We start from the raw sequence: 18,139 nt of genomic DNA on the forward strand, positions 1-18,139 counted from the left end.
AACACAATAGGTGCTACACGAAAAGCAAAACACATGCAGGGTTAAGTCTTTTTATGGTTGATGTACTGACATTTTGCACAATATTTGTGTGATGCTGACATTTTGTGGGACTTTAGAAGCTTCCTTTTCAAACTATTTTTTTACAAACTCCAAATGTAATTACCTCAGAGGGGTTTGACTTTGTTATGTGTTCTCTTACAAAGGATTTAAAAAATAAAAAATAAAGATAAACTGTATACGTGTAAAGAGAGTTGCTCTGTGGTCTGTTTGCAGGCTGATCCCTCATGCAGCAGGAGGCCCGCGCTGAGGGTGACCTCGACACGGATATCGAACTGGAGCGCATTACCATAGAGGAGAACAACCACTATATTCATTATGTTCCCTGTGAATGTGCTTATCCAGACCCTACAATCGATACAGGCTGGAGTAGACGAGTGACAGCAAATTACTCTTGGGGATGATCAATAGCTATATTGCTCTGAATAGTAAATAATTTGTATAATCATGGAGAGAACAGATTCAGGAGAGACCAGGTGGTCCCACCCACAAGTTAACTGGCTCCATATGACTTCATAAACGGCGTGGACGATGCCTCTGACTCACCATCGATGATCCTCTTCACCCTCCAGATGCGCAGGGTAATGATGAGGCTGATGGCGTCCCAGGGGCTGCTGGGCCCGTTGGCCACCGTAGAGGCCACCATGGGGGCCAGGGACAACACGATGACGGCGCCGTCAAACACCTGATAGCGATAGCGCTAATAAAACACTAGGATTTTGATAGGCAAGGTTTATTAACGTAAAGCAGGTTGTTCGGCTGTTAATATTGGGGCAAAAAAAATACACTATGGTCAAAAAGTATTGGGACATCTGGTCATTGCCACTTAAATCTCCAATTGTGTCTTGCTTTTTTTTGTCTTTTGTGAGGTGATGCCAGTGATAGCAAAGAGGAAAAACTGTGATAACCAAAGAACAGGAAATAAAACTTGCTGCAACTTAGAAAAGCAATATGAGTAAATAAATATCAGTTACACATATGCAGTATATCAATTTCACCAAATAGATGATACATTGATACATTTCTTATAAACGACACATCGAAATACCTACAAATTACCAAAAAGTGACTGCATAACTCTGGAAACACTAACTTGCTGTTCCTAAATGTCTGTTATTATTTGAGAGTAGTTTTACTTCATTTTTGTTTTATTATTGGCAACACAGTGCTATGGTCATGTTAAATGTGTTATGGTGACAGTTTGAGTCTGGATGAATTAAATTAACTTTTTAAAAAATACATTATACATTATTTTCTATGCGAAAAAAATGTTTTGAAATTAGAACAACCCAAGTTCAACCAGCATCACGAAACACTGTAGATAGAAGATTGCGCTTCTACTGTACCATATCTTTTTATATGATAAAAACATTTCAAATCACTGTAGAAGTTAATCAAATCCTCAAGTCCTTTCACTTTAAGCTCATCAAAGCATCCCTTTATGGACCTCACTTTGTGCATTGTGAAAAGAAAAGGGCCTTCCCCAAACTGTTCCCAAAAAGCTGGACGCTAACACAGCCTTTTTTTAGGATGAAGAATTAAAGATCCCATTCCATCAAAATCCATGTTTCCACTGTTTTATGCATAACATAGGTCAAAATGAGTCTGTGACCTGGTTAGAGTTTGACATCAATGTAGTTTGTTGATTGAATGCAATAGCCTTTGAACACCAAACCACTTGCAAAACGGGTGGATTTGATTTTGCCGTTCGTGACGTAGAAACTATTCAACTACCTGCCCACTTTGTGGATGGCACATGCCCAGTCGCCATACTCATCTCAGGAAAAATGGCTGAGAGACAACGCAGCTGCAGCTTGTGCAAATCTTAAACTTTGCATCACTTGCCAATCTCAGGGGAGTTGAGGAATAAATGGCTTCAATTTACTTTGGGAGAAATTCCTAAGCATTTCGGAACCAGAATTGTGGTTTGGTTTGGAGCAAGCGAGCGAGCGAGCGACCCAGCAAGGCGGCCGGCAAGCCATGCTGATACAGAATACAATATACAATTACAATATAATTTATAATGTAACTGGATGAAATGAGAGTGAGCTGGCGCTTGTATATACAATATATCCCCCTCTCTTTATTTTAGCCTTCATCCTCCGAGCAAATCCGCACCTTCCTCGATTGTTTCTCTCTCTCTCTCTCTGTCAGCGTTCAGGGCGCCCAAGATCAAATGTGCGGTGTGAATTCTGCTTCACAATGTTAGTAAGAGCCGACATGGTCGCCTCAAGACGCCGCGATATGGCCAACGGCCAATCAGAGTGAGGCTGTTTTCCATATTTAAATTGGGGAGATCAGCAATCCAAGGGGATCCTGGGAATTTTCCACCCGATAAAAGGACATCAAAGATTATAAAAAATGTAAACAAAATTTGATGGCATGCGACCGAAGTTAAACTGAAGGAGTCTTGTCCCATTCAGTCCACACATTGCTTCTAGGTACTGTGAAAGATACATTAAAAATGGACCACACTCACCTCTACTTTGTTTTCTATGTAATCCCAGATCCCGAGGACTACAATTCTGAAGACAGTCTAGTGCACAAAGAGACAAAAGAAGATATTAACGTGATGTGATCAAGCACATTCACGTCTACCTTGCACTTTGCCAATATGGTCACTTTCACTAGGCGCCTCTCAGCAGCACCATTGATTCACCTGCCAATTAGCATGAGAGGTCACGCACAAGTGGTCCTGCAAATCCATCATGTGTTGTGGCCATTTGGACAACACGTTTGCAGTCAATGAAGTGAAATGCTTCAAAACTTGAACAAAGTATTCTGACTGCTAGGCAATACCAAAGCCATTAAACACCCTTTAAACGTCCGCGGATGACTCTTCACATATGACGTCATTGGTGAGGCGTTTGGACGGATCATATCGCTTGAAGCCCATCCCCAATGCTCATTAAATGCTACTTCAATTATTGCTCTTGCTGGCTAGATGGTAATTAACGTTTGGTTTAGGGCATTAAGGCCAGCACTGTCAGCGTAATTGTTTTGCACTGCAGTCGGGCCTGAGGGTCAAACTCGTCCCTCTTCCTTTAGTAAGACACAAATGTAAAGTTTTGTGTCTTTAAACTACAATTATATTTCAAATAATCAATATTTTACCAAACACAGAGCTCCTAAATGGCATTTCTGAAGCTAAACTAGCAATGGCCATATGGGCAATAATGGAAGGAAGTCATTGGGCAGAGAAAGACCCTATTCAAAGTTAAACAAAAGAAAATAAAAATAAAAAATGTTCATAGCTTTATGGTCAAGTCATTTGGACTCAACTTTAAATTAAATTCTGTTTAAGTCTGTTTTTGTCTAAAATGAAAAGTAAAAGTTTTACTCTGGAGTGCACAGAAGGCTAAGCTATTGTTGTCTTCCAATAGTGTCACTTCCCCCACTACTAAGGATGGAAGGTAACAATCGATTCATCGATTAAGTCATTTTTAAGAATAAAGTCAACTGTGTGGAATTGATTTTGATTCAGTCTCAACTAGTTTGGTGTGGAAAGAAGGATAACGTGACGTCAGCTATGGTCTTTCATCACTACGGAAGTATTCTTTTAACTAATTAATAGATGTGGTTTAAAAGCAGAGTACTCTATAACTGGATTAATGGCACTCGATCACGTGTTACCTCTGAAAAGAAAAGTGAGAGGATGATGAGACTGATCCAGTGGATGATGCTGGCAAACTGGAAAGCATTGGTAACTGCAGAGACATGAAATGGACACATAAGCAAAACAGACAAAAACTTTGGAGCTTTTAAATTAATAAGAGTTGCACTTCAAAATCAACAAGTTCCTCTACTAGCAAGGACGCTGTCTATCATGGGGCCATCGTTTACTCTGGTGTCAAAGTGTCTACAGTGCTAATCTTTCAGGACATTCCCTGCAGACTGTGGTATCATTAAAGCTGAACGCTGGCCACTAATCAATGGAGATGTGTGCCTGCTGCCATTGACAAGATGCCTGCTTTGTTATCGTGTCTCTGCATTGCTGTTCATCAACCATTTGGCATCCTGCACAGCCAGCGTATGTGTGATTGCTAGCACCACTAAAATCAGTGATGATGCAAACAGTGGATTGTAAATGCAATCCATAGGTTCTGTGGACAACAATGTGCTCCATCTCGCAGCCTGCAGTCCTGCAGTCCTCAAGCATGGGTCTGCTCACCATCCCCCACACTAGCCGACGCACCTTTGGGGACACAGCCTTCAGTGTTGCTGCGCCCACCTTCTGGAACTCCCTTTCTTCCGAGATATCCGAGATGCCTCGACCCTGGACTCATTCAAAACAGCCCTCAAAACCGACCTGTTTGCCCGGGCCTTTGACCCATAGTTAGTCACCTTTAAGTGTTGTTAGTTACTTAGTCCTGTCTTTGTTTTGTTTTCGTTGTTGTTGTCTGATCTGTAAAGCATCCCTGGGTGTCGCTGGAAGGTGCTATGAAAATTTATTATTATTATTATCATCATCATACAGCCTATGTCTGTCTAAAATGCAAATGTATAATTGTAGAGCTAGATTATATTCATGTTTATATTAATTTACAAACACACAAAATTCATACTCAGTCCACATGACTTACAGAATGTAAAAATGGCTTATGTTCTATTTACAGGTCACATATTTTGGCTATTTATGTTAGTCTCTAACATGGACTTACTATAAACGTGTCAATTTCATTAAAAAAAAAAAAACACCTTGGTTTTGTCTTACAAGTGTGTTTTGTCATAAAAGGCCCGCCTGACAGCTACTTCTGTTTGACCCAGTTTTGTATCCGCTTTGTCCATATTTGGCAAAGACCGCCGGCTTTCCTCTGATTGGTTGCCTCGGTGTAGAAGACCCACTTGTGAGAGCACACGTGTTTGTTATGTTGACCGCGCTGGCTCAGGAGCGAGAAAAACGGCCAAGCATGGACGATTTTAATTCGTATTTCCCGTTTACTGAGGCACCATAGCGCTAATATTACATCCTAAATACTAGAAAAAGTTGGTTTGGTAAAATATGGCAATTTCTAACTACTAGATTTGGTTCTTAAAGCAATATTAAGGAACATTTGGATGTTCCCTTCCCTTGCAGTTGTCTTGAGTATTGCCTGTGGTAAAAAAAAAAAAAAAAAAAAAAAAAAAGAATGCGGGTAAAAGTACATTTGTTAACCGACAGAGACCCAAGAAACGAAAGCCGATTAATGTACATGCTAAATGCTAACAGACCTCATCTGTGTTATCAAATTATGGGTTGAAATAAACATTATCTTAAGTTTGTACAAACACTGAACACATTTTTCAAAACTAATTTTATCTCTGATGCTAGTGCTAACACAACTTGAAAAGTGTCCAGGCAGGTCAACCATGATTAGAATACACTAAAGTAGGCAATCTACATTTGCCAAGACAACAGCAATCACACTATACAAGCTAGTAGACCTTCAAACTGATTAAAAGTTGTTATTAAGTGGTCTAAATATTACATACATGCTTAAATATGACATATGATTCTTTAATCATATTGTGTATGCGTGTACAGAACACTGCATTTGCTCAATGTGACCGGTCATACCCGGTTGAAACTATTACAACACTAGTGTGACAGTAATGTACAGTACATTGTGTAATTTGGAAAATCAGTAGTACTTCACAGTACACTTCAACAGCTTTGATGGAATATGCCATGGCAGCAAACCTCAAGGGTCAAGGAAGACGGACTCACATTGAAGGAGCTTGGTGTCGATGAGCAGCTCTAAGGAGAGGAAGAGCACCACCAGGATGACGCAGGCCACCAGGACGCAGTTGAAGCCGGCACTGAGGAGACAGACTTGCCACAGGGCCACTCGACGGCCACAGCAAGGCTTCAGCCAGTTGGACCTGCAACAAACCACAGTGGTTGTCTATTGCTCTATTATGACACATTTGAAGCGTGTTGCAAGCATGAGATTAAGTAGAAATGAAACAAAGTCAACTACAAGTGCTTTACTTGATACTGCTTGATGGCTGCTTTTCAACACCGTACATTGCTATTAATGATGTGTCATTGGAGTCAAACAACATTTTCCAAAAGGCAACTCAGAAGTAAAAAAGTTAATATAATCAAGAAAGATTGTTTTGTTCTCCATCAGGAGGAAGACTCCGTGCACTGATACATGACATGACATGACATGACAACTATCCTACAGACGACACCATGTACGAGGAGCTGCGTCGTCAGGTCAAACGCCTTGACGAGCTGACAATGTGGGTGAGATTGAAAATCAAGCCTGTCATAGTCCAGGGTCCTATACAAAGCCTTGGCAGGAAATACACAGATGACCTGTCTGATAGGCAAGTGGGGAAGTTGGCCCAGAGGCAGCTGAGAGAGGAGGGCTCACAAAGATCGACAGCAGCCAGCTTTCTCAGGAAACTGGAGGTGTGATGCGATTAGCTCACTCTCTTTCAGCATGTAACGTGCCTCCTGTAAGTGAGCGAGATACCATCTTCCTCGGTGAGCAAGATGGACAGCACTGCCAACTCTTACATCAATCAGTAAGTGGTGAGACAGGCCTCTTTGGCAAGAAGGCCCTACAGACCCCACTGAGGTCCATAAACCTTGGATACAAACAGCACAAGACATGTCTTGTACTCGAGTTGAAGGAATCTGTGGACAAAGCGGTAAGAGGTGCAGGGGTGACTGTCTGTACAGGGCAAAATGGAAGGCCCAGGAGGAGGTAGATCGAGACATCAGCAGGCTCAGGGAAATCTGGGTGGGGATCCAACAAAACCAGGAAGGGCTGGGCTGGGGAGAGTCAGTCCAGTTCTGGTCCTGAGCCACACGAGAGCAACGGAATACCATGGTTGTAGAAAAGGCCTCACCCTCACAAGTGGAGCAGGACCAATACTTCATCTAGGCTGTGTCCCAAGGGAGACAAAGAGCATGGACCTACTGGGGAGGAGTCAACCAACAGGGTTGACATGGGCAGACATGTGACGAACCCCACAGTCCTCGTGACAGCATATGACACGCTTCCTTGTCTACAAAACCTCTTCTGATGGTTTGGAGGTGAAGAGAAGTCAGCGCAGGACTTCCAGCAATTCCTGGCATGGCGCAGTGTTGCATTGTCACAGGGCCACCTCAGGTGGTGGCGCAACTGCTTACAGAGGAAATTGCAGATGGAGAGCTGTAGGATTGGAGCATACAACTCCCCAGATTCTTGGCAGGCAGACATCCCGCTCGTCGGACCAGAAGAGCTGTGCAGAGGTTGACACCCTTGGCGGGTCGATCAAAAACCCCTGCTTATTCTTGCCCAGACATGGGAAATGCACACTGGTCCGGGCACCCATATTGTCTTCCTGACTGTGATCACACAGACATTCATTAAGACCAGATATTGTAATGGGGTCTGCAGCTGCCAAGAAGGTCCTCATCATCGACCTCACCCTACCGTGGGAGGCGGTAATACCAGCAATGAATACGTTTTTTTATTTTATTTTTTTTAAAAGAACTAGAAGGTTGCTTCCATTGTAACTATCTGCTGTTTTACCTGGATTTGCACCAACATGAAACATTAAATTTGTTGTGTAGTCTTTTAAAAAAAAAAATCCTACGAAGGTGTAAATGAGACAGCCTGACAGCCATGGGTTTGTTAGACTGTTTAATCCACTGGGATTTACTGTAGTAGCTACATATATAGCAAGTATCACACAGAGCACTGCACAGTGAATGCAGCAGAAAGAGATATTTACATACTATTAATAATACTATTGCTAGAATGTAAATATAAATAAAAACAGTACAGCACTAGAATTCCTCTACTTAGCATGAGATCTGAAGTTCCCAGTGTGGCCAACAGAGAGCAGTAGTTTGCAGAAATGCTATCTAAATTGAGCTAAGGTGAGGGTGTAAGACTCGTGATAAGAGAGGGCATTGACGGGGGAAGGGACAGTGAAGCTTTGTGAACTTCTGGTTTGACCATCTGAAGCTGGAATGTTGATGAACTTCCTATTCAGCAGGCCATGAAGAGGACCACTGTAGCAGAGGTTGTTTGGGGGTAGGAGCATGCAGCAAAACCTGCATCTTAACAGTCAAGTGAGACGTGAAAAAAGTCGCTGTTTTTTATTATATTTTTTTCATTAATAGAATGTCATCTGGCGTCTAGCAATAAGCATATGGACATGTCGGCCTTAAATAGTGACATGACGACTTGGGTTTATTTTTTCCCCGTCATTTTATGTCATACGGAGGTGCTAGCGGTAGGAGCGCTGAGAGGAACAAAGCCTCTCAGCAGTTCTCCAGCTGGAGTGGAAAGTTGGCAGCAGGCTCAATTTTTGCCTCCTCGCCATGCGTTGGCACAGAAGGGGAGGCCGACGTCGGGCAAGCGTTTGGCCCCTTCATCATTTTACGTCTCCATCGCTTGGCACGCTACTCATATGGCTCATTTCAACTGAACTGATCATACTCCTCATAGGGGAGGGAGGGGTGGGGGGGGGGGGGGGGGGTATATATGTATGTGTGTGTGTGTGTGTGTGTACATATTTATATTATTTATATATATATATATATATATATATATATATATATATATATTATACATATATATATATATATATATATATATTATACATATATGTATATATATATATATATATATGTATATATATATATATATGATGCATACATATATATACACATATGCATATGTGTATATATATGTATGTATATATGTATATATATATATATATATATACATATACATATATATATATATATACATATGTATACATATACATATATATATATACATATGTATATATATATACATATGTATACATATACATATATATACACATATATATACATATACACATATATATACATACATACATATACACATATATAGACATACATACATACATACGTACATAATTTTGCGTCACCAATCCTGAAAATATTCTGACACACCTGTTGTACTTGTTATGATGTTTTTATTTGGTGACAAGCTGTGAGACTTTGCTAATGTAAATATGCGCCTTGGCTCAATGAAGGTTCGGAAATACTGCTATTAGTAATAAAGTAGGTAATCTGGGTCACCATGGTGACAGCTGTTATGCTATTCCTTTTATTACAAACCAGCAGACCACTAAATCATTTGTCACTGAAAGGTGTGATTGTTACATTATGTTGCTCTAAATTACATGCATGTATGTGACCAGTTATTCATAACTGATGCTGTCATAAGAACACACGCAAACATAGAGTTAAGAATGACCACAACAACATTATGTATCTGTATAGTAATGTTTGGGAGGGGCACAAAAAGGAAGCTTGTTGGATCTGTGGGGGGGGTATAGTCATCTCCATCCACGCTCTACATAACCCTCGAGGGATTTGCACCTCTCAGCCTTAATAATAATAAAAATAACCTTCCCCAACCTTTGTCAAATCATTTACAGCCACCACCAGCTGTCTCATTCCTCTAAAGCACTTCCAACATCAACTTAATATTTGATACGGTTAAGCATAAATTCTCCAAATGACTTCAAAGCATTTGTAGCTCCAAATTCCAGAAATGGTGAAACACTTCCTTACAAATAATTCTCTGCGGAGTTTAGTGTTGCTTTAACAAATGATTTAAAGGACATCAGACACTTTCTTCCAGTTTATTAGCATGGTGAAACAGTTCCACATTAGAATAGCACTAGTGGACCACGATTCCTAATTTGGATGACAAACACTGTGAAAACATCATGCACGATTTCAGCATACCTCATGAGAGCTCAATTCAAGCATCAAAGCATGAAGTTACAGTAAGTAGACTTGCATTCAAAGCAGTCAGACTCCAGCTTCACCATACGTGTTGTCTGCCACTTATCAAACTTAATGTAGAGTGTGTCACCTTCTTTTTAAACTTTTGTAAAAACTAATGATACGACTCATCTTAGCGTCACAGTTAAGATCTCTTCACATTAAGTGTTCCACTTCTGTTGACACTCGTATGACAGATAATGTTCAAATGTTACTGAGAACAGTTCCTGTGCAGTTGAAGGCTTTAGGACTGCTTGATCCATATTGTTTCAAAGTCTGAGCAAACTGGAGATTGTTGTGGAGAAAATGTACTCGCCCTAACCCATTTAATTCCAAATTTTTCCCAGACATGTAAACATCCAAATCAGGCATCATCGGTAACCCTTTCAAATAATCAAGAAATCATTTTTTAAATCTTGAATAATTGTTTACCATCTTTTTAAAGCAAAAGAGCAGTTATCATGTATGAAAAGAGGTCAGATATCCGGCCCAGAAAAGAGCCCCAAAGACAAATACTGTACATCTCCCCACATGCAAATGGACAGAACAATATACAATAGAGAGACGGATCAAGACAAGTAAACAGGACAGGAATACGCAAAACCAACGGGAGTCTTCTCCATGTGGATTTTCATGCTCTACCAGATGCAGTCAGTTGTATTCACACTTCAGACATACGGGAGTCACCGGTTAGCAAGCTACTAAGAGTTTCTCTCCCACTACTCACAAAGGGCAAATAAGTGGTAACATATAAAAAAAAATTCCATCACAAGATCGACCGATGTCTTTAAACAAATTGTGTTCAACCTTAGACGTTCCATTGTATTTGGGTAAAAAAAAAAAAAAAGAGAGAGAGAGAGAGAGAGAAAGCACCATGTTCCTTTGATAATGCCACCCTTACCACCCCTTTGTACATTGATGCCAGAATCAGATTTATCATCAGAGGATATTAAAATGAGCCAACACGGCAATAAACCTTTGAGTTACGATTTGCAATAATAACATCCGCCTTCTTTTTACAGGGTAACTGCGACATATGACACACGCCCACCCGCATGCACACACACACACACACACACACACACACGCACACACACACACACTGGTGCGCAGAAGAAAAAAGGCTTCAGTGCAACCAGGAAAGGAGGAGGAAGTAGCACTGATAAGACAGGCATCAATGCATTGTGGGTTCTTGTGTGATGCCAAAAGTGTCCCGGCCCAGAGGGGGCGCAGTCAGAAGCAGCTCTTGACACATGCAGGATATTAATGAGTCTTATTAAAGCAACAGAACAAATGTTACACTTCTGACCCACTAGGCTTTGACAGTCTGACAGAACCATCTTGCCTGAGTCACAATGGACAAGGTCACCTCTACAACTTGGATTATTTGTCAATTGTCCTTATGTATTTTGGTAAAGCTTAGGTTTTTTTTCCGAAGTTGTACTTACATGAGTCATATTTAAAATGTTTTAATTGTATCCATTCATTTTCTATGTGCTTGTCCTCATTAGGTTCTCAGGTGAGCTGGAGCCTGGTACACCATGGCTTGGTCATCAGTCAATCAATCACAGGGCACATATGCAAGACATACAGAAAAAAAAAAAATTCTATTTAGGAATTGAAATCATTTTTTAAAAGAACCCTCAGGCAAAGTGTTTTATTTCATGTCATAATAATACAATTTAAATGAAGATTTTTCCTGTGCTATTGGGCGGACTCGGGAGTGGAAGATGTTTATATTAATGTTATGTTACCTCTGTATGCGTTGCCTAGCCTTATTTTGCATTTTATAAGTTCTAGTGTTGTTGTCATTCTTTAGGCTAACACAGATCTGGAAATGTCTTTCTTTTCATTTTAATTCCCTCTTCCTGCTTCCAGAGCGTGTGTTGATAGAGCTGTCAGCGTTTGAGATGGAGTGGCCCTCAATGAGGAATCAGAGGAGGGAGATTAAATCAGGCAGTGTAATTGATACCAGCGTGACGAGCGAGCCACTGAATGCTAGGACTGGGTGACTCACAAGCACCTGATGATCTGGTCAGATAAAGAAGTCCACTGTGCTGTTTACTGCTTGTATAGGGAGTATTTGTTTTAATTTAATACTGTATTATTATCTAAAACAGCTGTCCCCAACCACCACAAGGCTCGAATTAAGCGGTCTTGCATCGCAATTTGAGAGTTAAAATTTGCATTTTGCGCCTCAAAAAAACACACTGACAGCCAAAACTGCGAAGTTACCGCTGAGTAAAGTTATCAATGTATCGTTCCTGTCATACTGCGTTGCCCGTAAAAAGTCCTGCTTTTTGTTTTAATTCCTCATTTTAAAAAAAAGGCCATTGGAGTAACAAGTTTTTCCCTCATATTTTTTTGGGGGAGATTGTTGGGTGAAAGCGGCAGGTGGGTAGTGTGGACTGAATGGGTGGCAACGATGGGGAAATGAAATGAGAGTATTTTGAGGGGAATAGCCCGTCAGCAACATACAGTACTGAGAAAAAAGAAAAAGAAAAAAAAGAACTATGAACTATTTCATTTTTGGAACAGTGAACCTAGTTCAACATTTTGAATTATGAACTATGAACTGAACTAGTTCATTTTTGGATCGGTGAATTGAATGTTGAACAAGTTTGCATAAAAATTTACTTTCCCAACACTGTGTGTGGCTTTGTTTATTACGAAGGTGACAAGTACAGTACACAATAATAACATTACTTCCAGGTGCTTTTGCTCAGTGTAGTCACTGTGTGACTTATGGCTAGTATAGTAGCGTACTATCTGATGATCTGTAAGAGGCAAAACGTTGAGTCAAATAGGTGAAAAACGTGGCAAATGTGGCCAGAGAGTAATAATAAGAGTAAAATGGGTCATGTACCCAAACTGAGGAGGGTTGTGGTGAAGTCAGAGGAAGCAAATATTGGTTTTCTCTCGTGGTTTCTTCATTTTAGTTTGACCAAATTTAACACTTCCAAAACTTGTATTCGTACAAAGAACAGTTGTCTTATTCGTAGTCAGCTGTTCTAAGCTCATAAATGCACAGCCATTAATCTAACATATTAACGTCACAAAATGCTAAAATCCAAGCTCTTAATGCTTTTTTTTTACCCAATAAATTTAGGGTAACAATTTGCAGACATCTTTTTTTTAGTGAACGAACTGAATCAGTTTATGAAATGAACTTACTTACTCTCACTCACTCTCTCTCTCTCTCTCTCTCTCTCTCTCTCTCTCTCTCTCTCTCTCTCTCTCTCTCTCTCTCTCTCTCTCTCTCTCTCTCTCTCTCTCTCTCTCTCTCTCTCTCTCTCTCTCTCTCTCTCTCTCTCTATATATATATATATATATATATATATTTCACAGATGAAGGTCTGCCTATAGTTCTTATTTTGGCAGTACCAAGTCTTTCAAAACAAGTGTGGTACCATTTGACTTATAGAAAGACTCAACTGTCTGATCAGTGAGATGCCTGTCCGAGAAATCATTGTTTTCCATACAATCCCCAGACACGGTTTTGTGAAATGAAATGCACATAAAGCCTGCTAACCTTACCTGACACACTCATAATACAAGCAGGAACATATCTAAGTAATGATCGTTTAGCTAAGCATGTTTGACCATATAGTGCCTTTTTCTTTGTCGTTTTGATTCGTTTCTGATTCCCTAGCTAACAATGGGCGACGTCATTTTGTGCTGATGAGCCGATGACACGTCAGCCAATTAGTGCATGCGTCACGTAATGCATATTGTAGTACCAATGGCTTTGGTAACACTTTTTACTGTTGTCAAATAAGTAAATAGGTAGGTAAAGTGTACCCTATTTTTTTAGGGTACTTTACTTATCTAAAATAATGTACATTTTAAATGATTTTCATGGATTATATTTACCACTCTCCAAAGTAATTTTTACAGTGTAGACTTTTCAGTAGGATACTCAAGCACTAAAATATTCATTAGCTGCAGCCCTACATTCAACTCCCCCGTTATATTGTCGGATTTTTATTATTTAATAAAACCCTTGCTTCGGGTCCGTGAGATTAACCTAAAAAAATTGCTCCTCAAATTAGTAAATTGCTCCTCAAATGAAGAAATGATTAGAAAAACTGCTCCTCAAAGGAAAACAAATATTTGGAGCCCTGCCATTTGGTACCGGGCCACACCAATAGACTGGGGGGGAGAAATAAAAAAATACAAAATAAATGAAACAATTCACCTGGGTTATTGGGACGCATAATGTAACCATCCATCCATTTTCTACCGCTTATCCGAGGTCGGGTCGCGGGGACAGTAGCTTTAGCAGAGACGCCCAGACTTCCCTCTCCCCAGCCACTTCATCCATCTCTTCCGGGGGGATCCCGAGGCATTCCCAGGCCAGCCGAAGGATGTAGTCTCTCCAGCGTGTCCTGGGTCGTCCCCGGGGTCTCCTCATGGTGGGACGTACCCGGAACACCTCACCAAGGGAGTCGTCCGGGATGCATCCGATTCAGATGCCCCAGCCACCTCATCTGGCTCCTCTCGATGTGAAGGAGCAGCGGCTCTACTCTGAGCCCCTCCCGGATGACCGAGCTTCTCACCCTCTCTCTAAGGGAGAGCCCGGATACCTTGCGGAGGAAACTCATTTCGGCCGCTTGTATCCGGGATCTTGTTCTTTGGGTCACGACCCACAGTCGTGACCATAGGTGAGGGTAGGAACGTAGATCGACCGGTAAATCGAGAGCTTCGCCTTTCGGTTTAGCTCCTTTACCACAACGAATCGATACAAAGTCTGCATCACTGCAGACGCTGTACCGATCCGCCTGTCGATCTCCCGTTCCATTCTTCCCTCACTCGTGAACATGAACTCTGCTCCCTCATGGGAAGGTGTGTCGGTGGAATTGAGGAGGTCTTCGAAGTATTCTCCCGACCGGCTCACAACGTCCCGAGTCGAGGTCAGCAGCGCCCCATCCCCACTATACACAGTGTTGATGGTGCACTGCTTCCCCCTTCTGAGACGCCGGATGGTGGACCAGAATTTCCTCGAAGCAGTCCGGAAGTCTTTCTCCATGGCCTCACCAAACTCCTCCCACGCCCGAGTTTTTGCTTCAGCGACCACCAAAGCTGCATTCCGCTTGGCCAGCTGGTACCCATCAGCTGCATCAGGAGTCCCACAGGCCAAAAAGGCCCGATAGGACTCCTTCAGCTTGATGGCATCCCTCACTGTTGGTGTCCACCAACAGATTCGGGGATTGCCGCCACGACAGGCACCAACCACCTTACGGCCAAAGCTCCGGTCGCCCGCCTCAGCAATGGAGGCGCGGAACATGGTCCCCGCCTCCCCCGGAACATGAGCAGAGTTCTGTCGGCGGTGGGAGTTGAAACTCCTTCTGACAGGGGATTCCGCCAGACGTTCCCAGCAGACCCTCACAATACATTTGGGCCTGCCACGTCGGACCGGCATCTTCCCCCACCATCGGAGCCAACTCACCACCAGGTGGTGATCAGTTGACAGCTCCGCCCCTCTCTTTACCCGAGTGTCCAAGACATGCGGCCGCAAGTCCGATGACACGACCACAAAGTCGATCACCGAACTGCGACCTAGGGTGTCCTGGTGCCAAGTGCACGTGTGGACACCCTTATGCTTCAACATGGTGTTCGTTATGGGCAATCCGTGATGAGCACAGAAGTCCAATAGCAGAACACCGCTCGGGTTTTGATCGGGGGGGGCCGTTCCTCCCAATCATGCCTTTCCAGGTCCCACTGTCATTGCCCACGTGAGCATTGAAGTCTCCCAGCAGAACAATGGAGTCCCCAGCGGGAGCGCTCTCCAGCACCCCTTCCAAGGACTCCAAAAAGGGTGTGTACTCTGAACTGCTGTTTGGTGCATAGGCACAAACAACAGTCAGGACCCCCCCCCCCCACCCGAAGGCGGAGGGAGGCTACCCTCTCGTCCATCGGGGTGAACCCCAACGTACGAGCCGGGGAGCAATAAGTATACCCACACCTGCTCGGCGTCTCTCACCGTGGAAGAGAGTCCAACCCCTCTCAAGAGAACTGGTACCAGAGCCCAAGCTGTGTGTGGAAGCGAGTCCGACTATATCTTGTCGGAACTTCTCGACCTCACACACCAGCTCGGCCTCCTTCCCTGCCAGAGAGGTGACATTCCACGTCCCTAGAGCCAGCTTCTGTAGCCGGGGATCGGATCGCCAAGGTCCCCCCCCGCCTTGGGCCACCGCCCAGCTCGCACTGCACCCGACCCCTATGGCCCCTCCCACAGGTGGTGAGCCCATGGGAAGGGGGACCCACGTTACCCTTTCAGGCTGTGCCCGGCCGGGACCCATGGTTGCAGGCCCGGCCACCAGCATAATGTAACCAATGCACAAAATCAAAATGATTACTGATGCATTAAGCGGTACAGAAAATGGCTAGATAAACAGAGGAATGGATTGTGTCATGAAAGAAAGATTCCACTTTTATGGACAACAGTGTAAGAAATTATCAAAGGAAAAAAATCACTTAATCCTAGTTTTCATACACATTGTGGTTTAGTTATAACTAAAATAAATATAGATAGATTGTTCAGGTGTACCTAATGCTGTGGCCAAGGAGTTCCAGACAGGAAGACATTCAATCAACAAACTGAACTTTTAGCTTTTTAGCCAATCTGGCCAGCAGCCATGCCTGCAGGAGGGGAATTAGGGAGCCTGGGAGATAACATGGCCAGTCACTCCCTGGTCACCGCCTCAGACAACTTCCTGTACTGGCTAATTAAAGCTGGCCAAATCAACTCGGCCGGGTGAGAGCCCTCTGAGAACGTGTTATTCCGACGAGCAAGACTCCACTTCTGTCTCTCTTCTGACAAAGCGGAAGCATTTAAAATTAGGAATGATGATGATGAGTTAGTTTGACCTTCGCATGGCACTTCCTCAAAAAGATTTCAATGGACATGCTAAACAACCAAACACTAAAAGATATGCAGCATTCACCCTCAACCTCCAAAGACCAAAGGAGTTGTTTCCAAAATTGGATTTTCCGACCTTCGGCCTAAATCTGTTGGTGGGTGGCAAAGATGAACTTTCCTCTTTTATACCCTTGCTCACGTCACGTTTAGAAAAACCATCTGGACCCTTTACAGATTTAGAACAACCGCATCAGCAGCATATGCTACCATTTCAGCGTCTGGCACGCGCAAACCTCTCCAACGGGATGGAAGGTGACATCATGGCACAGCTAACCGCAGTACATTAAAACTAAATAAAACCAAAATCAAATAAAATTACTTACCCTTTAGTTACGTGTGACGTGCCGAGACGTGTTGTGGGAGAATTACGGCATGTGCCTATGAGGTGAGTTTCTACACATTACCTGGAAATTCCCTTCTATTATTGGTCTACACTTATTGACATGTGACTCCTGAATATTAATTGTAATTCAACCATACTGCATCCCGGTGAGCAAGGCGGGCCCACCAGAAGGAGCAGCACAATTAATTGGATTACAGCATTAAATCATGATGCACAAACTGTTGAATTATCTACATTCTATTTAATTATTGATTTCTAGTTTTATTAGGGCTGGAACTAACAATTACTTTAATAATGAATCTGTCAATTCTTTTTTGATTAATCGATTAATCAGATGAAATAAACTATTTCATTTCCATCCTTTTATTCAAAAATAGGACATTATTTCAAATTGACAGTGCATAAAATACACAAACATAAATTGTTTTCCAAAGTAAAAGCAGGTGTTTGCAGATGTCGTATTTTGACTGTACACAAAGATAACACTGGGGAACAATTTGAAAAAAAATTCTGTTGCGTTAGATTTTTATGCTGATTAAAACTAAAATTGGCATGCTGATTCTAAAATTGCAGTCAGTTTTTTTCTAGCACGTCAAGTTTTTTCTCCACAGCTTACCCTGCAGATGAGTAAAAATTCCACCGATTAGCTGTAGTAAGACTCGCCAGCTGATTATGATTAGACTCATATACAGCTGCGTGGCAACTTGTTTGTGCAGTCACAATTGAGACAGTCCGGTGAGAGGTGTGTGCAGTTCCCAATATGTCAGTACTATCAATATCTGCAAAAAGAAAGCTTGCATAGTAGGAATTAAGAGGAATATCCTTTGTAAAACATAATAGTATTAAATAAACATTGCAGTCATGCATGTTTCTTTCATATTTCATTGTAGGTCAATATTTGAAAAGCTTTTATAAAACAAGCACATATATGTTATGTCCAGTATTTTTCATAGTTTTAAGAAAACGGGGATCTATAGTTTAAAAACTTGACGTGATAGAGCAAAACTGAGATCAGTTTTGGATTCTGCACCCAAAAATTTGTTAA

At 42.1% G+C, this 18,139-nt stretch overlaps 1 protein-coding gene across 3 annotated transcripts in view; it reads right to left on the reverse strand.

Moving 5' to 3' along the window:
• Positions 1–18,139, reverse strand: part of LOC133474259 (transmembrane protein 266-like) — a 60,183-nt gene that overhangs the window by 15,140 nt on the left and 26,904 nt on the right. For 2 of the 3 annotated variants that reach the window (XM_061765753.1, XM_061765754.1), the window contains 4 exons: positions 5,765–5,919; positions 3,691–3,764; positions 2,537–2,593; positions 604–742 (listed from right to left, as the gene is read on the reverse strand). In XM_061765753.1, the coding sequence (XP_061621737.1) occupies positions 604–742; positions 2,537–2,593; positions 3,691–3,764; positions 5,765–5,919 (425 nt within the window). Of the gene's footprint in view, positions 1–603; positions 743–2,536; positions 2,594–3,690; positions 3,765–5,764; positions 5,920–11,277; positions 11,672–18,139 lie in introns of those variants that run through there. The other variant, XM_061765755.1, reaches the window with a different exon arrangement.

Source organism: Phyllopteryx taeniolatus, chromosome 2 (genome assembly GCF_024500385.1).
Source record: "Phyllopteryx taeniolatus isolate TA_2022b chromosome 2, UOR_Ptae_1.2, whole genome shotgun sequence".
Taxonomy (NCBI): domain Eukaryota; kingdom Metazoa; phylum Chordata; class Actinopteri; order Syngnathiformes; family Syngnathidae; genus Phyllopteryx; species Phyllopteryx taeniolatus.